This window comes from Schistocerca cancellata, chromosome 4, assembly GCF_023864275.1.
Source record: "Schistocerca cancellata isolate TAMUIC-IGC-003103 chromosome 4, iqSchCanc2.1, whole genome shotgun sequence".
Taxonomy (NCBI): Eukaryota; Metazoa; Arthropoda; class Insecta; order Orthoptera; family Acrididae; genus Schistocerca; species Schistocerca cancellata.
In genome coordinates this window covers 781,168,658-781,191,228 of record NC_064629.1, presented here as the reverse complement: position 1 = coordinate 781,191,228, position 22,571 = coordinate 781,168,658, and the positions used below count along the sequence as shown (strand labels likewise).

Below are 22,571 nucleotides of genomic sequence, written 5' to 3'. Positions count from 1 at the left end.
TAGCCACACATAAATTCTAACCTGTGCTCCAGTGACCAGTTGGGAGGAAAACAATGAGAGAGTTGATAGAGCCACGCTTGTGGATGAATGTCGTTGCCAGAATTCTTAAATGTTTTGAATTTACGTGTAGTAATAAACAGCTTATAGTCAAAATCATCGTGTCGGCGAGTCGCATATCGGTCATTGTTACGTCGTGTCGGCGGTTCCATCTCAAAATTCGGTGCACCTTGCCAATTTCTTTCATAATTTCCGAAATGCCCTGTGTTATTATTTTGCGGCTTTTCCGTATTTCTAAGTCCCTCTTCCCGTGTTGGAGCGCGAGTGTCCTCTGAAATACGTAATTCTTGTATTACCTGTGTCAGCTGATCTTGTACTTCCCGGATTTCTCTTTGGTGTTGCGTATTAATTTGATTCTGATTTTGTTTGAATTTCCTAATTTGTTCGTACTCTTCTGTGTCATTAAAGACTACCGGTTTTGTGTTATTCGGATTATCGTCTACCTTCGTAGATAAATTATTTAGCTGATCCGAAAGTTGGACTACTTTCTCTGATAATGAACTAATTTTCTCCATGTGTCTTTCTGAAGTAATTTTCAGAGTATCTACTGTGTCCTTTAAGTTTTCCTGAGTTTTTGCAAGTTGCATAACCGAATCGGTAGATGCAACTGAGTCAATTTTAGCTTGCAAGGTCTCATGATTTTCATGAACAATAGTTTGCAGTTCTTTTATGGGTGCTTCGCGATTCTGTAATGTATTTTCATGCCGCGAAAAAATAGGTTGAAAATGCTCACAAATTTGTGTACTAATGTCTGGAATCTGTTTCTCTATGCTTTTTGGCAGTGCATTTTCACCGGCAACATTCACATTTTGACAAGCAGAAAATGTGTCGTGACTAATTTGAGGAAACGGTGAGGACCCAAAACCTAAGTCTACAGTATTTGCAATATTGTGTTCTGTCATTTCGGATTCCTGATGGGAGCTGTTGCCGACCGATCGATCGATAATGCTTCCCTGTTCACTATTTGTTTCACTGTCTACACCATTATTTGCGCCCGCTCCATTTTCCTATGCACAATTACCAAATTACTACTTTGAATGTCTGTTAATTCATTACACAGTGGTGCTAATAAGCTACACTCGTCGTCACTATTATTTCTCAGTTTACTTTGGAGCCTAGTGTTACGCTTTTCGCACGCCATTATTGTCACAATATTTCACACGATAACACAGAAAAGCACAATTTGAAGAGGAAAAATAAGAGAACACATTAACATAGCACTGAAAATAATATCTAGTTAATTGCAAGCGCAGCTGCGAAATACTTGGTGCAAATCTACACGCATGCCACAACTGTTTTATTGTACAACAATGAAAGACTGCATCTACAAAGGAGATTCTCTCTACAATTACGCGCTAACAATAGACAATAGCTACACTAATTACACAAACTACAAGAAAAATTCAGGAGATTCCAGTGAGGTATCCTCGGCTAAGGGTCGACATATGAAACGTCCCCTTAGAAAAATTGTACATGACTGTGCTTAAACTGACACACAATATTTTTAGCGCAACGCAATCTGACTTTCAATAATCGCTACAAAAGAATGGCCCTGACTAACGTTAACCAATACCTTTCATGAATCACTCCCCTCACAAAAATCTTCGTTACTCGAACTACTGCAATACAGCGAGCGCCACTACTGCCAGCTAAATAAAAGATTCAAACTACTGAAGGCACTAACTACTGATAGGCATAGTTAGCAAATGAAAGATTTTGATAGAGAACAAACAATGTATTTACCTTAATAGTGTTCAAAAGTCATAATATATATAGCAGTTCATGGCATCCAGTCTTACAAATTTACTGTCTCTGGTGGACACACGTCCAGATCGTCCGCTCTCAAAATTCCGTCATCTCTCCCCCCACATCCACCACTGCTGGCGGTTCACCTCCAATTGCGCAACGCTACGCGCTGTTAACAGCCAACTGCCCAACACTAAAATAGCCAACAACAATGCAAACGAGCCACAGACTGCGCACAGCACAGCCAGTGATTTTCATACAGAGCGCTACGTGGCGTTACCAATTAAAAAAAAAACCTAAACAGCCTACTTACATTGCGACGATTCGGCGATCGTTGTCTGCGCGCCCTGCCCTTGCCGCCGTAGGCGACGCCTCACATGGTTCATCGGGCACTCTTGGTCCGTTGCTGCCGCCATAGTCTCGACCTCCACTTCCATGCTGCGTGTTACTTGGGTGCGGAAGGTTCTTTCCACACCTGCCGTGAGACGGGTGTAGAGCCATTCTCCGTGTTACCTACTTACTCCCCTAACTCGGTCCATTCCTGCTTCAGCAAGTCCGTCTCACGCTCCGAACTCGGCAACACCTCCCCACAGGCCACTTATGCGTACGTCATCGGCAGTTGCGTGGGAACTTCTCGCTGTGGCGCTTCTCCTCGTGGAAGTTGAATGATGCGGCGTTGTATGCACTCCGAGCGGATGTGTCCTTCTCCACCCCAGCCGGAGCATTTCCGCTGCTGGCCATGGTAAATCACAATAGCTTGACATCCTCCAGTATATAAATACACTTCTGGCCATTAAAATTGCTACACCACGAAGATGTCGTGCTCAGACGCGAAATTTAACCGTCAGGAAGAAGATGCTGTGATATGCAAATTATTAGCTTTTCAGAGCATTCACGCAAGGTTGGCGCCGGTGGCGACACCTACAACGTGCTGACATGAGGAAAGTTTCCAACCGATTGCTCATACACAAACAGCAGTTGACCGGCGTTGCCTGGTGAAACGCTGTTGTGATGCCTTGTGTAAGGAGGAGGAATGCGTACCATCACGTTTCCGACTTTGATAAAGGTCGGATTGTAGCCTATCGCGATTGCGTTTTATCGTATCGCGACATTGCTGCTCGCGTTGGTCGAGATCCAATGACTGTTAGCAGAATATGGAATCGATGGGTTCAGGAGGGTAATACGGAACGCCGTGCTGGATCCCAACGGCCTCGTATCACTAGCAGTCGAGATGACAGGAATCTTATCCGCATGGCTGTAACGGATCGTGCAGCCACATCTCGATCCCTGCGTCAACAGATGGAGACGTTTGCAAAACAACAACCATGTGCACGAACCGTTCGACGACGTTTGCAGCAGCATGGACTATCAGCACGCAGAACATGGCTGCGGTTACCCTTGACGCTGCATCACAGACAGGAGCGCCTGCGATGGCGTACTCGACGACGAACCTGGGTGCACGAATGGCAAAACGTCATTTTTCCGAATGAATCCAGGTTCTGTTTACAGCATCATGATGGTCGCATCCGTGTTTGACGACATCGCGGTGAATGCACGTTGGAAGCGTGTATTCGTCATCGCCATACTGGCGTATCACCCGGCGTGATGGTATGGGGTGCCATTGGTTACATGTCTCTGTCACCTCTTGTTCGCACTGACGGCACTTTGAACAATGGATGTTACATTTCAGATGTGTTACGACCCGGGGCTCCACCCTTCATCCGATCCCTGCGAAACCCTACATTTCAGCAGGATAATGCACGACGGCATGTTGCAGGTCCTGTTCGGGCCTTTCTGGATAGAGAAAATGTTCGTCTGCTGCCCTGGCCAGCACATTCTCCAGATCTCTCACCAATTGAAAACGTCTGGTCAATGGTGGGCGACCAACTGGCTCATCACAATACGCAAGTCACTACTCTTGATGAACTGTGACATCTTGTTGAAGCCGCATGGGCAGCTGTACCTGTACACGCCATCTAAGCTCTGTTTGACTCAATGCCCAGGCCTATCAAGGCCGTTATTACGACCAGAGGTAGTTGTTCTGGGTACTGATTTCTCAGGATCTATGCACCCAAATTGCGTGAAAATGTTATCACATGTCAGTTCTAGTATAATATATTTGTCCAATGAATACCGGTTTATCATCTGCATTTCTTCTTGGTGTAGCAATTGTAATGGCCAGTAGTGTATGAAGGGATATGATTGTTAAGTACGATACGCACCTGTTGGACGCCGTTTAGAATGGGATAGGTGCTAAAACTCACCCAGCGTTCAGACGACAGTTCAAAGATCCGAAGGCCCCTCACTACCAAGCCGAAGGAGCTACTGTTACATCGCTGATATGCCCATCAGAGTGCCTAAATTTAAATCCCCTTCGAGCAGCGACGATAGTTCTTTCACAACCAGCTTCTTTGGTCATCTTGACATACATTGTGCAGCTTACAATGGATAGATGTATTCCAGCTAGGTCTGCAGCAGGAAAACGCACTTCTTCCCTGAAAAAAACGCTATATTTCAAAAGCCTTGGGTATGGCATAATCGTTGTGAAACATAAATTGGATAATAGTCTCTCTGAAATTATGTGCTACGGTGATCTATTCAGACGAAAACAAGCGCGAGTATCAGCCATATAAACACTTCCTCCTCTACGTGCGCCTGCTGCCGCGGCAACACGTCCGAGCCTCGCCACTGCCTAACGCAGACCAACTAATGGGACAGCTTCAGCACTGTGCAGAGTTGATTCTACCTGTTCTTGGTCACGCTGCACGCAGTTAAAACGTTGCCAGAGCCAAGTTTTTGAAACAGTATTTCTATTAAACTGTTGGTGGGACTAGCTTTTGCTAGATGCAGTTTTGTCTTCTATTAGGATGAGGAATCACATGCCGACCACCAAGTGTGGATTTTTATCTATTTTGTAGAGCCTCATTGAACATTCACACTTTTTCCTTTGACTGTGCTGCTAGACTGACTGAAGTTATACTAGTTTGGAAATGTGTGATATTGACGCACTTATCATCTTATTTTCCTTTGGAAAACTGTTCTTGTGTAGTTAATATCTCTAGCTCTTATGAAACGAATCATTTTATCATATACTATTTATAATGCTAGCTATTACGAAACGCTTTTCTTTGCAGCTTGGCATGGATAGTAATTTAGAAGTAAACTAAGTTGCAACAGAACCTGGACTTAAAATAGTTATCTGGATATTGGGCTCAGCAAAGCTGTCATGAAAAGATCATTGTGAGGAGCCCATCAGTGACATTAGGAGAGGAAAGCTAGTTTCCATTGACTTCATGTTACCACTGCTCTGTCTGACACTCACAGAGCTGACTCAGCATTTCAGTATCTACACCCACGCTCATAAATTAAGCATAATGCTGATACATGGTGAAGCAACGCTCTGGTGGGCGGTTTGCGGGTTTAAATCACCTCGGGGTATGACCATGCGATGCATTTAACCTGCGGTCGTCGCACGGTGGCGCTGGCAGCAGACCACATACACAGAGGAGTGTTGGTGCATGTCAGAGCACAGTGCAGTGAGTAAGTGTGCAGACGTTTTCAGACGTGCAAACGGTGACTGTGTGTAGAAAATGGCTCAAAGAACACATATTGATGACGTTATGAGGGATAGAATACTCGGGCGACTGGAGGCTGGTCAAATACAGCAGGTCGTAGCACGGCCCCTCCGTGGCCCACAAAGTGTGATCTCAAGATTATGGCAACGATTCCAGCAGAAAGGAAACGTGTCCAGGCGCTTAGAGTACGTGACGTCCACAGTGTTCAACACCACAAGAAAACCGATATCTCACCATCAGTGCCCGCAGACGGCCACGGAGTACTGCAGGTAGCCTTGCTCGGGACCCCACCGCAGCCATTGGAACAGTTGTCTCTAGACATACAGTCTACAGGCGACTGAACAGACATGGTTTATTCGCCTGGAGACCTGCAAGGTGCATTCCACTGACCCCTGGTCACAGGAGAGCCTGTAAAACCTGGTGTCAAGAACACAGTACATGGTCATTGGAACAGTGGTCCCAGGTTATGTTCACGGACGAGTCCAGGTATAGTCTGAACAGTGATTCTCGCCGGGTTTTCATCTGGCGTGAACCAGGAACCAACCCCTTAATGTCCTTGAAAGGGACCTGTATGGAGGTCGTGGTTTGATGGTGTGGGGTGGGATTATGATTGGTGCACGTACACTCCTGCATGTCTTTGACAGAGAAACTGTAACAGGTCAGACGTATCGGGACGTCATTTTGCATCAGTATGTCCGCCTTTTCAGGGGTGCAGTGGGTCCTACCTTCCTCCTGATGGATGATAACACACAGCCCCACCGTGCTGCCATCGTGGAGGAGCACCTTGAAACAGAAGATATCAGGCGAATGGAGTGTCCTGCCTGTTCTCCAGACCTAAACCCAATCGAGCACGTCTGGGATGCTCTAGGTCGACGTATCGCTGCACGTCTTCAAACCCCTACGACACTTCAGGAGCTCCGACAGGCACTGCTGCAAGAATGGGAGGCTATACCCCAGCAGCTGTTCGACCACCTGATCCAGAGTATGCCAACCCGTTGTGCGGCCTGTATATGTGTGCATGGTGATCATATCCCATATTGATGTCGGGGTACATGCGCAGGAAACAGTGGCGTTTTGTAGCAGATGTGTTTCGGGACGGTTTTCTTTACTTATCACCAATACCGTGGACTTACAGATCTGTGTCGTGTGTCTTCCCTATGTGCCTATGCTACTAGCGCCAGTTTTTTGTACTGCCACCTTGTGTGGCACCACATTCGGCGCCGGCCGCGGTGGTCTAGCGGTTCTAGGCGCTCAGTCCGGAACCGCGCGACTGCTACGGTCGCAGGTTCGACTCCTGCCTCGGGCATGGATGTGTGTGATGTCCTTAGGTTAGTTAGGTTTAAGTAGTTCTAAGTTCTAGGGGACTGATGACCACAGATGTTAAGTCCTATAGTGCTCAGAGCCATTTGAACCATTTTTGAACCACATTCGGCGATTATCCTTAATTTATGAGCATGAATGTATATGCGCGAGGAAAGGTGCATCATATCTTCTTAACCCCTGTGGGACTTTGTGAATGCTACGAACAGTGGGGCTAATGGAAGGTGACGCTAACTGCATGTGACAGATTGAGAATTTGGGTCACCCGGGAAGCGTGTCCAGATGGCCTAGGTGGTTAAGGTAACCGTTCCAGAGAAGTGAAGCATCCAGGTTCGAGTCCCAGTCCGGCACAAATTTTCGACCGACACCACTGATATATTTCGACACCCGTAAGGCGACTGAAGTCGTGTTTCTCGTAATATTATGACCATTGTTCATCATGAGACTGAATGCCACTCGGTGGCGTGAGAGCGAGTACCACAAGAAGGAAATAAAGAGCATCGTATAAGTGGCGCAGAGGGGAATAGCGAATCGTTCTAGTCACGATACGGGCCGTAAATGGGGAAATCCACTGATATAAACGACTCTGACAAAGGGCAGGTTGTTATGACCTACGCCTGGTAACTAGCATCTGGAAAACAGCGAAGCTGGTCAACTGTTCGTGTGGAACTGTTGTGGAAAGATTGGGGCGGCTGAAGGCTTGCCTGCTCTCTAAATTCGGACAGGAGGCGATCTGTGCCAGATGTGGCGTTAGAGTAGGCGCTGGTGAACCGTTCAACGCACATTGTTGAACATGGGACTTCGCAGCAGACGTCTCCAACCTGTTCACGTGTTGACTCAACGACATCTTCAATTATGATTGCAGTGGGCACGATATAATCTAGATTTGACTGAGAATCAATGGAAAAATGTTGTGGCATTTACTTGGGCTTCCAAGAGATCTGAAAAATGGCTCTGAGCACTATGCGACTTAACTTCTGAGGTCATCAGTCGCCTAGAACTTAGAACTAATTGAACCTAACTAACCTAAGGACATCACACACATCCATGCCCGAGGCAGGATTCGAACCTGCGACCATAGCGGTCGCTCGGTTCCAGACTGTAGCGCCTAGAACCGCACGGCCACTCCGGCCGGCCCAAGAGATCTGAGGTAGTAGTCGAAGGCACCATGACAGCTGCAGACCACGTGATTATTATTGTAAACCAGCTGCATCCCTTTGTGCTTTATGCCCTCCTCGACGGTGATGGCGTCTTTCAGCAGAATAACTGTCCACGAGACAAGGCCAGAATCATGCTGCTGTGGTTTAAGGAGAATGATATTGAACTGACGTTGATGTATTATCCACCAAATTCTATTGATATGATACATTTGGGACCTATTGAATGCGGGGCCCGCGCTCACAAAGCAACGGCCCGAAAGTTCAGGGAATTTCGTGACCTGTGCGTTGACATTTGGTGTGACGTATCTCTGGAATCTTACCAAGGACTGGCCCAATTTACGTCAAGCAGAATCGCTGCTGCACTGTGTTGCAAACGTGGATGAACATTCTATAAAAAAAAAGGTTGTCTAAACGGTTTGGTTCATCAGCGTATCTTGTCGCCTCTTGTCCCTTCAGCTGTTTTTCAATTGTTTTTATTGTAGGATTTTTATTTATTGACAGATTCCCTGTAAGCTCCTGATAAACTGTCTTATGTGCTGCCACGTGTAGTTCGCTCACGGTATACCATTCTTGCAGTGTACATAGCACATGGTTTCAGTTATCTTATTGTTTGTATCTTGAATCTCTAGCTACAACGCAGGTACAAAATGACAGAAAAGCTACTTCATTTACCCATAACTAGAACTATCAGTGGCGGCTAAAGGAGTTGAATAGAAATCTTTGATCATTTGCTCAATAACGTGATTTCCTCGAAAAGAACGTCGCCTTCCCTCCAGGGATTCCCATTTGATTTTCCGAAGCATCTCCGTAACACTTACGTCCTGTTCGAACCTACCAGTAACAAATCTAGCAGCCCGCCTCTGAATGGGTTCGATTTCTTCCTTTAATCCGCCCTAGTGCGGATCCCAAACACTTGAGCAGCACTCAAGAATAGGTCGCAATAGTGTCCTATATCAATCTCCTTTACAGATGAACCATACTTTCCTAAAACTCCAATGAACTCCAATGAACTCTTCTCTGCCACAGCGCTCCAAATGCTCGTTCCATTTCATATCGCTTTGCAACATTACATCCAGATATGTAAACGATGTTACTGCGTCAAGCAGGACACTGCTAATGTTGCACATGGACATTGCGGGTTTGTTTTTTCCTACTCATCCCCATTAACTTATCTTTTTCTACATTTAGATACTTTCATCACACCAGCTAGAAATTTTGTCTAAGTAATCTTATATTGTCTTACAGTCACTCATCTTCCCCACCCTCCAATATACCACAACATCACCAACAGACAACCGCAGGTTGCTGCCCACCCTGTCCACCAAATCAATATATATATATATATATATATATATATATATATATATATATATATATATATATATACGAGGTGCATTCAAGTTCTAAGGCCTCCGATTTTTTTTCTAATTAACTACTCACCCGAAATCGATGAAACTGGCGTTACTTCTCGACGTAATCGCCCTGCAGACGTACACATTTTTCACAACGCTGACGCCATGATTCCATGGCAGCGGCGAAGGCTTCTTTAGGAGTCTGTTTTGACCACTGAAAAATCGCTGAGGCAATAGCAGCACGGCTGGTGAATGTGCGGCCACGGAGAGTGTCTTTCATTGTTGGAAAAAGCCAAAAGTCACCAGGAGCCAGGTCAGGTGAGTAGGGAGCATGAGGAATCACTTCAAAGTTGTTATCACGAAGAAACTGTTGCGTAACGTTAGCTCGATGTGCGGGTGCGTTGTCTTGGTGAAACAGCACACGCGCAGCCCATCCCGGACGTTTTTGTTGCAGTGCAGGAAGGAATTTGTTCTTCAAAACATTTTCGTAGGATGCACCTGGTACCATAGTGCCCTTTGGAACGCAATGGGTAAGGATTATGCCCTCGCTGTCCCAGAACATGGACACCATCATTTTTTCAGCACTGGCGTTTACCCGAAATTTTTTTGGTGGCGGTGAATCTGTGTGCTTCCATTGAGCTGACTGGCACTTTGTTTCTGGATTGAAAGATGGCATCCACGTCTCATCCATTGTCACAACCGACGAAAAGAAAGTCCCATTCATGCTGTCGTTGCGCGTCAACATTGCTCGGCAACATGCCACACGAGCAGCCATGTGGTCGTCCGTCAGCATTCGTGGCACCCACCTGGATGACACTTTTCGCATTTTCAGGACGTCGTGCAGGATTGTGTGCACAGAACCCACAGAAATGCCAACTCTGGAGGCGATCTGTTCAACAGTCACTCGGCGATCCCCCAAAACAATTCTCTCCACTTTCTCAATCATGTCGTCAGACTGGCTTGTGCGAGCCTGAGGTTGTTTCGGTTCGTTGTCACACAATGTTCAGCCTTCATTAAACTGTCGCACCCACGAACGCAATTTCGACACATCCATAACTCCATCACCACATGTCTCCTTCAACTGTCCATGAATTTCAGTTGGTGTCACACCACGCAAATTCAGAAAACGAATGATTGCATGCTGTTCAAGTAAGGAAAACGTCGCCATTTTAAGTATTTAAAACAGTTTTCATTCTCGCCGCTGGCGGTAAAATTCCATCTGCCGTACGGTGCTGCCATCTCTGGGACATATTGACAATGAACACAGCCTCATTTTAAAACAATGCGCATGTTTCTCTCTCTTTCCAGTCTAGAGAAAAAAAATCGGAGGCCTTAGAACTTGAATGCACCTCATATATATATATATATATATATATATATATATATATACAGGGCTATTACAAATGATTGAAGCGATTTCATAAATTCACTGTAGCTCCATTCATTGACATATGGTCACGACACACTACAGATACGTAGAAAAACTCATAAAGTTTTGTTCGGCTGAAGCCGCACTTCAGGTTTCTGCCGCCAGAGTGCTCGAGAGCGCAGTGAGACAAAATGGCGACAGGAGCCGAGAAAGCGTATGTCGTGCTTGAAATGCACTCACATCACTCAGTCATAACAGTGCAACGACACTTCAGGACGAAGTTCAACAAAGATCCACAAACTGCTAACTCCATTCAGCGATGGTATGCGCAGTTTTAAAGCTTCTGGATGCCTCTGTAAGGGGAAATCAATGCGTCGGCCTGCAGTGAGCGAAGAAACGGTTGAACGCGTGCGGGCAAGTTTCACGCGTAGCCCGCGGAAGTCGACGAATAAAGCAAGCAGGGAGCTAAACGTACCACATCCGACGGTTTGGAAAATCTTACGGAAAAGGCTAAAGCAGAAGCTTTACCGTTTACAATTGCTACAAGCCCTGACACCCGATGACAAAGTCAAACGCTTTGAATTTTCGGCGCGGTTGCAACAGCTCATGGAACAGGATGCGTTCAGTGCGAAACTTGTTTTCAGTGATGAAGCAACATTTTTTTCTGAATGGTGAAGTGAACAGACACAATGTGCGAATCTGGGTGGTAGAGAATCCTCACGCATTCGTGCAGCAAATTCGCAATTCACCAAAAGTTAACGTGTTTTGTGCAATCTCACGGTTTAAAGTTTACGGCCCCTTTTTCTTCTGCGAAAAAAACGTTACAGGACACGTGTATCTGGACATGCTGGAAAATTGGCTCATGCCACAACTGGAGACCGACAGCGCCGACTTCATCTTTCAACAGGATGGTGCTCCACCGCACTTCCATCGTGATGTTCGGCATTTCTTAAACAGGAGATTGGAAAACCGATGGATCGGTCGTGGTGGAGATCATGATCAGCAATTCATGTTATGGCCTCCATGCTCTCCCGACTTAATCCCATGCGATTTCTTTCTGTGGGGTTATGTGGAAGATTCTGTGTTTAAACCTCTTCTACCAAGAAACGTGCCAGAACTGTGAGCTCGCATCAACGATTCTTTCGAACTCATTGATGGGGACATGCTGCGCCGAGTGTGGGAGGAACTTGATTATCGGCTTGATGTCTGCCGAATCACTAAAGGGGCACATATCGAACATTTGTGAATGACTAAATAAACTTTTTGAGTTTTTGCATGTGTTTGCAAAGCATTGTGAAAATATCTCAAATAATAAACTTATTGTAGAGCTGTGAAATCGCTTCAATCATTTGTAATAACCCTGTATATATGATTGGAGAATAAGAGCGACCCTGTCACACCTCCCTGGGGCACTCTTGACGATACCCGTATCTCCGATGAACACTTGTCGTCGAGGACAACCTACTGGGTTCTATAAGTTGAAGTCACACAGCTGTGAACGTATTCCGTATGCTCGTACCTGTTTTAACAGTCCGCAGTGGAGCACCGCCGCGCGGAGTAACCGTACGCTCTGAGGCGACATGTCACGGTTCGCGCTGCTCCCCCCGTCGGAGGTTCGAGTCCTCCCTCGGGCATGGGTGTGTGTGTTGTCCTTAGTGTATGCTAGATTAAGTAGTGCGTCAGCCTAGGGACCAATGACCTCAGCAGTTTGGTCCCACAGTCCTTACCACAAATTTCCAATTTGGAGCACCGTGACATACGCTTTCCGGAAATCTGCCTCCATAGTTCACAGTATATCAAGTGAATAAAGGGCAAGCTGGTTTCACACCAGCGATGCTTTCTAAAACCGTGATAATTCGTGGACATAAGCTTTTCGATTTGCAGTAAATCGCAGAATATGTGCCAGAATTCTGCAGTAAACCGATGTTAAGGGTATCGGCTGTAATTTTGCGAGTCCGTTCTTTTACCCTTTTTATGTACAGGAGTCGCCTGCACTTTTTTTTCAGTCGCTTGGAACTTGGTACTGGGCGAGAGAAATCATTTTCTCTGAAAAACTCAGTATGTTCCACAGACAGATAACGATTAAACACTACCACCAATATGTTAACTCTCATTCAGTTCAAGCGACAGTGCTATTTATTAATGTGTAAATGGCCAGCATGCAGCCATATGTGCAAATAAATACACTACTGGCCATTAAAATTGCTACACCAAGAAGAAATGCAGATGATAAACCGGTATTCATTGGACAAATATATTATACTAGAACTGACGTGTGATTACATTTTCACGCAGTTTGGGTGCATAGATCCTGAGAAATCAGTACCCAGAACAACCACCTCTGGCCGCAATAGCGGCCTTGATACGCCTGGGCATTGAGTCAAACAGAGCTTGGATGGCGTGTACAGGTACAGCTGCCCATACAGCTTCAACACGATACAACAGTTCATCAAGAGTAGTGACTGGCGTATTGTGACGAGCCAGTTGCTCGGCCACCATTGACCAGACGTTTTCAATTGGTGAGATATCTGGAGAATGCGCTGGGCAGGGCAGCAGTCGAACATTTTCTGTATCCAGAAAGGCCCGTAGAGGGCCTGTAACATGCGATCGTGCATAATTCTGCTGAAAGGTATGGTTTCGCAGGGATCGAATGAAGGGTAGAGCCATGGGTCGTAACACATCTGAAATGTAACGTCCACTGTTCAAAGTGCCGTCAATGCGAACAGGAGGTGACCGAGACGTGTAACCAATGGCACCCCATACCATCACGCCGGGTGATACGCCAGTATGGCGATGACGAATACACGCTTCCAATGTGCGTTCACCGCGATGTCACCAAACACGGATGCGACCATCATGATGCTGTAAACAGAACCTGGATTCATCCGAAAAAATGACGTTTTGCCATTCGTGCACCCAGGTTCGTCGTCGAGTACACCATCGCAGGCGCTCCGAGCTGTTAGTCCATGCTGCTGTAAACGTCGTCGAAATGTTCGTGCAAATGGTTGTTGTCTTGCAAACGTCGCCATCTGTTGACTCAGGGATCGAGACGTGGCTGCACGATCCGTTACAGCCATGTGGGTAAGTTGCCTGTCATCTCGACTGCTAGTGATACGAGGCCGTTGGGATCCAGCACGGCGTTCCGTATTACCCTCATGAACCCACCGATTCCATATTCTGCTAACAGTCATTGGATCTCGACCAACGCGAGCAGCAATGTCGTGATACGATAAACCGCAATCGCGATAGGCTACAATCCGACTTTTATCAAAGTCGGAAACGTGATGGTACGCATTTATCCTCCTTACACAAGGCATCACAACAACGTTTCACCAGGCAACGCCGGTTAACTGCTGTTTGTGTATGAGCAATCGGTTGGAAACTTTCCTCATGTCAGCACGTTGGAGGTGTCGCCACCGGCGCCAACCTTGCGTGAATGCTCTGAAAAGTTAATCATTTGCATATCACAGCATCTTCTTCCTGTCCGTTAAATTTCGCGTTTGTAGCACGTCATCCTCGTGGTGTTGCAATTTTAATGGCCTGTAGTGAACATATGTCGAGTAGATCACGTAATTAACGAAGAGTGGCGGTTACAGATGCCGCTGACGGAGAAGTCGCCCAGCTTCCTGAGCGTGCTGGAGGTGGACGACCCCAAGCTGTGCGTGCTGCTGCACCTCATGACGGCCATGGAGCCCATCGAGCCGGTGCTGGAGTCCCCGCTGGCGCGGCCGCTGGCGCAGCAGAAGACGGCCGCCTCGGACCTGCTGTGCGAGGTGGGCAGCGCCAAGACCGCCAGCGAGGGCATGCTGCTCTCCAACATGGAGAAGAATGGTGAGCTGCGCATTCAGTGCGACCATATATACTGGTACTACGACTATTTAAGCATACCGAACAAAAGTGAGTCATCCTCAGCATACATCACACCACCCCTAGGCTTGATAATCGCCTCCATTCGGCGAAGAAGGGAGTTTACAAATTTCTTCACATATGACACATCCATCTCAAACCACTCATTGGTGATGAGATCCCTTAGAGAGGTACCAAATTCCTGATTTCTACGTTTGAACCACCATCCTCAATAGTCCCAGACATTTTCTGTGGGATTGGGATTCATTGGACCAGTTGAGGTGTGATATGATGAATGAATGTTACGGCAAGAAAGGAAGAATGAATTGATTGTTGGTGTTAATAACGATCATCCTCCTTTACCTCCTCTGCATTACTGCAGATGACGTGTCACTGAGCACATTTGTTCTGTGTATGCAGTACACGTGAGGCGCCTAGTTGTTTCCACTGCACTGTGTGGAATACGAAGGTTCTGTTATAGTTCAGTAACCTGTTTTCTTCAAGTTGATGTCCCCAGCGCAGAAAACAGCACGCAGATCGTAGGTTCTGTATCTTGAGGCTGAAACTGACTTTTAGTGAGGTTCTGTTCTGAAATAATGTATCACTTCTTTGGGATGCCACTCGCGTATTTTAATATAGCCACACGAGAAGACTACATGATCTTAACACAACACCTTCTGATACAGCAAAGTACATGATCAAACACAATGTTTACGAAAATGTATCTTTACACTGTTTGTGGCACGTGTCTGTGCCTCATGACTACCGGGGTGAATCTTTTAATACTGTATACTGGCAAACACATCCTGCAACAGACAACATGACTGGACATCTCGACTGTCTAATCTGAGTGACGTACAGGAACTTAATTAAAAATTGCAAACACATCCTACGACAGATAACATGTCTGCCCTTCTCGACTGCCTAATCCAACACATCGTACAATAGACAACATGTCTGTTCTTCTCGACTGCCTAATCCAGAGTGACGAACAGCCCGAAACACTTCATGCGCCATACCAGAAGAGGCGTGACCCGAACACTTCCGAAGTGCTTCGTCTGCAATTTCGTCAGTCTTTTGTTTTTGATTTAAATAGTTTTTTAAAAATTCTAAAATGACTGATTGATAGTCAGCTGTTGAGAGATATTTATATTAAAAAGAGAAGTCATTCCAATGAGTAGTTTAACTAATAATGATAGCTACACTTTAACGGTTTGGCGCCCTTGCTCCGAACACAGCAGCCAATCACAGAGCAGTAGCATTATGCAGTCGGTCTTTCTCACGGGAATGGTACCGAATCTAACATCTGTCACAGGTACCTGATACCACTTTTCGTCATCTATATACTTCTTGCATCTCCACTGCTCTGGGAACAGCTTCTTGGAGCCTAATATGATGGCTAACTAAGCCAGAAATTACAGTGTTTGTCAAAACAGGAACGTACACTGTCCAGTTACATTAAGGAGCCATGCCGACTTCAGTGCTTCGGCCGGCTGCGCTAGATTTCTCAGTTGAGAATCAATGGCGCGGGCTTTCAAATAACTACGCACCCTCCGACTCAGAGTTGCAATATTAAAAGTTCTGGCTGGTTTCGATGTCTAGGGACTGGGATACGAAGTTGCCGCATTACAGGCCAAATACTGCTGAGTCTACAGTATGTGTAAGAATACACACATGAATCGAATGATCGAAGGTTTCTATCACTCGGCAATTGCAATTTATGAATGTAACATATAAATTTATAAATGAAAGATTGCAATTAAATAAAATCTGCAGGTACTATCCTAACGATTTTAAATGATGAGTACGATAGTAGAAGTACTTTTGAGAATGCGGAATATTTCTACAAAGCCGGCCGGCGTGGCCGAGCGGTTCTAGGCGCTACAGTCTGGAACCGCGCGACCTCTAAGGTCGCAGGTTCGAATCCTGCCTCGGGCATGGATGTGTGTGATGTCCTTAGGTTAGTTAGGTTTAAGTAGTTCTAAGTTATAGGGGACTGATGACCACAGCAGTTAAGTCTCATAGTGCTCAGAGCCATTTGAACCATTTTTTTATTTCTGCAAAACACTTATTGGTGTCGAAGGTTCAGCAATTGAATAAAATATAAGTTGAATAACAGGGAAACAATTGATTCCTACTGCACGTAATTCCTTATGAACAACAACAAAGCTCGCGAGATATTCACTTCTAAACGCACACCACGTCTTCACTATGGAAGGCACGGAAATCTCACAAATGCACAAGTAAGCACTACGAAATATTTCTATCTGCCGCGATCACGAAAAAACCGCTTCACACTCTCCAAGTCCCTCTCGCGACTGTGCGTCCGTCGCACCCCGTGCCGTACCCCCGTCCTTTTCCGTCCTTCCAGCACTCCACCCCATCTCGCTTCCATCCAGTCTCCCCATTCACGAGCGCTGTCATTGGCTAGAGCGCTCGCGCCATGTCTTCATGCCAATGCACCCTCACAAACATAATAACACATTCAAAATACTGTATTTACATTTAAATAACTTGAAATTAAATAAATATTCCTTCGGCTGGACCATAAACGCGCTCTAACATACATTATTAAATACATAAAGGATTAAATTTTCGTCTCCCTTCACTACCTGAATAATTTCTTTTACCTCATCATACATTTCATTAATTTCTTCATCATCTGCAGAGCTATTTGGCATATAAACTTGTACTACTGTAGTAGGCGTGGGCTTCGTGTCTATCTTGGCCACAATAATGCGTTCACTATGCAACTTTGAGGTTCGCCGATGACATTGTAATTCTGTCAGAAACAGCAAAGGACTTGGAAGAGTAGTTGAACGGAATGGACAGTGTCTTGAAAGGAGGGTATAAGATGAACATCAACAAAAGCAAAACGAGGATAATGGAATGTAGTCGAATTAAGTCGGGTGATGCTGAGGGAATTAGATTAGGAAATGAGACACTTAAAGTGCTAAAGGACTTATGCTATTTGGGGAGCAAAATAACTGATGATGGTCGAACTAGAGAGGATATAAAATATAGACTGGCAATGGCAAGGAAAGCGCTTCTGAAGAAGAGAAATTTGTTAACATCGAGTATAGATTTAAGTGTTAGGAAGTCGTTTCTGAAAGTATTTGTATGGAGTGTAGCCATGTATGGAAGTGAAACGTGGACGATAAATAGTTTAGACAAGAAGAGAATAGAAGCTTTCGAAATGTGGTGCTACAGAAGAATGCTGAAGATTAGATGGGTAGATCACATAACTAATGAGGAGGTATTGAATAGAATTGGGGAGAAGAGGAGTTTGTGGCACAACTTGACTAGAAGAAGGGGTCGGTTGGTAGGACATGTTCTGGGGCATCAAGGGATCACCAATTTAGTACTGGGGGGCAGCGTGGAGGGTAAAAACCGTAGAGGGAGACCAAGATATGAGTACACTAAGCAGATTCAGAAGGATATAGGCTGCAGTAGGTACTGGGAGATGAAGAAGCTTGCACAGGATAGAGTAGCATGGAGAGCTGCATCAAACCAGTCTCAGGACTGAAGACCACAACAACAACACAACAGTTACATAAACATATATCAAAAGAAAAGAAGCAAATGGTAGGCCAGGAGCCTAATGTCCCTGTGCTTTCTAACACACAGTAAATATTTAACCAATTTCTTCATGAATAGTAGATATCGGATATAAACAAAGACATAGACGAGTAAGTATATTTACAAGCATGCTGCTACCGTTTTTTCGTATAACTGTGGAGTACTTATGGCCTGACGCGATCGATAGTAACCGGCCACTTTGACCTCCAATAACTCGTGTACTAATTAAGTTACATGCCTGTAATTCATACCAATTTAGGTTTACAGTAATAGCTTTCTAAAGACGCGTCGATCGACGAAGTCTGATGAAGTGTTTATATTTTGGAAATTCGTTGCTGGGTGTTACTTGTATAATTTACCGTCAGATACTAAACTTTAAACTAATAAACATAATGAAACCCTGATTACACCACCCGAATCGTCGTGCAAATATAGTAACGTACATGTTTCTTTCTGAGGTATCATGATTCATCTGGCTACTATTAATTTCTATACGGACTGTGAAGCGTCTGCCATTATGATTTCACAATGTCCACCATCTTTGGCACTCCCGGCATAGACATCTCCTTCATCGACACAAAGCACCCTTCTCGTCACAGCGGAATTCTCAGCCACGCGGCTGGAACATGCGCTGAGGCTACCCCTCTCGTCCGGCTAACGTTTGGCACCACGTGGTTGCTGCCGGGCCGCGGCTTAACGAGCGTCCTGTGCGGCCGCCCCAACTCCGAACATATAATATTTCCAGGGCGCCACAACTAGCCCGTTACCTCACAATGGCACGAACAGCTCAATCGAGGTGGCCCCACGGATACTCGACTGAGTTTAAATCCGGGGAGTTTGGTGGCCAAGAGGCTACGGTAAACTCATCCCGGTGCTCTTTGAACCACACACGTACACCGAGAGCTGTGTAACACGTTGCGTTGTCCTGCTGGTAGGTGTCATCTTGCCGAGGAAAAATAAACTGCATATAGTGGTTGACATAGTCCCCAAAGATAGATGCATACTTGTGTAGATCCACTTTGCCTTTCAGAATGACGAGATCACCCAGGGAATGGCACGAAAACATTCCCCAGACCATAAGGCTCCCTGCTTCGGCCTGGAACCTTTCGGCGATTGTTGCAGGCTGTTTGCTTTCGGACATTTCACGCCGTACCTGCCAATGGCCATCTGTCCGACAGAGCAAGAAACGCGATTCGTCTGAGAAGGCCATCTGTCGCCACTTGATGAACGGCGAGTTGCGATATTGGCGTTCAAATTCCAGTCTTCGTTGCCAATGAACAGCAGTCACCACGGGTGCATGAACCAGGTACTTGCTTTAGAAACACATACGCAGCAACGTTCGCTGAACTGTCGTTGAGGAGACAATATTGGTAGACGCTTGGTTCATGTGGGCAGTCACTTCCTCAACAGTTGCACGTCTATTCGCACGTACACATCTCCGCAGCTGTCGTTCACCTCTGTCATCTATGGCCAGTGGTTTACTACAGTTGCTTCGGCGACGGTTTTGTGTAGTGCCATTCTGCATTACACGGTATACTTTAACCACGGCAGCACGGGAACTATTTGCAAACTTAGCCACTTCGGAAATACTTCCACCTTTATTCCAAAAGCCAATGATCGTGCCTTTTTGGACGATCGGTAATCGCTCCATTTCTGCATTACGACGACTGCACCATTTTCGAGTCCCTCGACACGCTGTGTATATTCTCCACTGCTAGTGCTATCACGTGCCGTTTGTGAGTGGTGATTGCGCATTGACGAAAAACGTAGGAGGTGGTCGTATTAATGTGACTGGACCGTGTAAGTACGCGGCCCTTTTTACATTCGTTTTGCCATCTTCGAAGACGTAGTGTCCACAGTACACTCATCATGAATGTGTGGACGGAAGAACAACATCTAGGCAGAGAGAATGTTGAAATAAACTTCCTCTTTCATTTTCACAGTAACCTGAATAAGTACAAGAAACGTCCCCAAATCACCGCAAAACCGCCTGAACTACACACTCCACACCCTGTGGGTTAACACGTCGTTCGGTTGTCGTTGCAGTCTATTACTTGCATCATTTGAACAGACATCAATTTCGACTCGTTGAACCACACTACTCGCCTCCGATCAGCTACTGTCGAATTTCTGTGTCGTTCGGCCCACTGAAAGTGTGCAGCTATATTATGTGTCATCCTGAGAAATGTCATATTGCAAGTTAACTATCTCCCACGTGATTTCCCGAAGCATCAAAAACGGCTCTAAGCACTTTGGGACTTAACATCTGACGTCATCAGTCCCCTAGACTTGAAACTACTTAAACCTAACGACATCACACACCTCCATGCCCGAGGCAGGATTCGAACCTGCCACCGCAGCAGCAGCGCGGTTCCGGACTGAAGCGCCTACAACCGCTCGGCCATAGCGGCCGGCCACGAAGTATCTCCGTGGCACTTATGCGTTGCTCGAACCTGTCGATAACAAATCTAGCAGCCCGTCTCTGAATTGCGTCGATATCTTCCTTCACTCCGACCTGGTGCTGATCCCAAACAGTCGAGCATTACTCAAGAATGGGTCGCACTAGTGTCCTACATGCGGTCTTCTTTCCAGGTGAACCACACTTTTGTCCAATAAGCCTATATTCTTGGTGTTTGATGGTGAGATGTCAGGCGACAGAGATGCCATAAAAAGACTAATACTCATCGTTATTCGTGGGAAGCTTGTCACTCCTCACCACACGTGACCTGTGGAAATATGGCAGCCAGTGGCGCGTATTCAGTGGATGCGAGGTAAACATTGCTTAACCAGCAAAAACTGGAAACCAATGGAAACATTAAACCTTTCTTATTTTGGCCGATAAATGCAACTTTATGCCATATTTTTGCATTACGACTGATGATTTCTCATGACGCTGAGCAACTTCGCCCTCACTGCACGATACGATTCAAGTGAGGACGGATGTTTTCTGAACGGTCTGTACACGCGACCGCTGAAGCTCCGGGATGCGTGGCTAACCTGCTACCCGCGGCCACCGGGGCCCGCACTTAGGTGATTGCAGGCCTTACGGTGAGGTTACGAGATCTAACATCTGTATTTTCCTTTGAGGTGCTACGGAACGCTCGCTCGTGGTTGAGGCAAATGACGAACTACACATGTGGCAGGGCCTGTATAGTTTTATGTCACCTCAAACTCATAGATTGCTTTAACAGTTTGAGATTAACATCGCATGGATGTATTACAATTGGCGGGAAGACAGCTATCCTAGGTTGATGCGTATCGTAGTGCCGAGCAGAGAAAGCGTGCAAAACAAAGCAGCGTTGTGATTGTGCAGTCTGTGGAATTTTGCTGCACAACTTTGCCATCTCCTTTTCCAAGAAAAGCGAAACACGACACAATAGCGTAGACCTAGATCACAATTATGTAACAACTAAGGTGAAATGTTGCATATGGCATTTTGATACGCAACTTTACAACAGCAACGAGTGCCTGACAGGATATCCTAATACGCAAAAGCTATGTTGCTGGATCATGATATTTGTTGATAAATGACAAATCCATCGGAATAGTGTTGACTATTGTGACATGGCTAACGTTCACAAGGCTATTAAAAAGCAAAACTGCCCTTAGAAGTATTCCCTCTCCATAATCAATGAAAAAGCATTCGGGAGGACACGAATTAATTGCATTTTGGCTGGGCAGGAGAGAGTTCATAATTTAGAACGTGATAATCTCATACGAGAGAATAGGGATATAATGAAACGCTTAACTGATCTATTTTTTTTTCTTTTTCTACTCAAGAAATGGAGTTCACAGTACGTAGTGAATCACATTGGTGCCTTAATTAAGACAATTAGTTGAATTCTTACATGTCCTCAGTGAATTAGACGAAAAGCAGAAACATCACTTAAAATATTCTTCTGTTTTTACAGGAGTATCAAATCTGATAGAGAATGACTTCACTCCTTGTTTCAAATGCTATCATGAATAAAATAAGAAAGGATATTGGTGAATGCAGTTTTTCCTCAGTACTCCTGGATGACACAACTAATGCGAATAATTTTTTGCAGGTATTCTCAGTATGTCCCTACGTCACAGTCGATCGGAGTAAATAACAGCACAAACATCATAGTATATGTTATTGAGCACATTGCAAAGTACTCAAGGACAGGCCTCGAATAATTTTGCCTCGTTCCTCCTAGAATGACATCGCCTTTAACGCAGCGGTAGGATTCATAATATGCGAAAAGCTGCCAAGTTTTGAAAAATAAACGATTCGGGAACTGGCATCCATTCAAACTACAACGAATGATTCATTCCTAATGAACAGAACCTCAGGGGCTGCAGGACCCCGCCGATTGAAGGAACATAGCGACATCGTATATCTATAGTGAAACAGTGGATGGTTTGCGTGACTTACGACTTCCACGAACCATGTATGCATGTTTCGTGTCACTGTTACGACAGCTCGGTTAGCGTGCGAAGCTTCGAAGATCCGATATCGCGCATCCAGGCAATACAAGCGTACTGTTCGACTGTAATGATATATACATCGATATTGCACTGAAATGGGAAATTTCATGTACCA

At 45.5% G+C, this 22,571-nt stretch overlaps 1 protein-coding gene across 1 annotated transcript in view; it reads left to right on the top strand.

Annotated features, from left to right (window-relative positions):
- Nucleotides 1-22,571, top strand: part of LOC126184429 (uncharacterized) — a 417,753-nt gene that overhangs the window by 350,882 nt on the left and 44,300 nt on the right. The window contains exon 6 of the mRNA XM_049926819.1: nt 14,176-14,410. Within this exon, the coding sequence (XP_049782776.1) occupies nt 14,176-14,410 (235 nt within the window). The remainder of the gene's footprint in view (nt 1-14,175; nt 14,411-22,571) is intronic.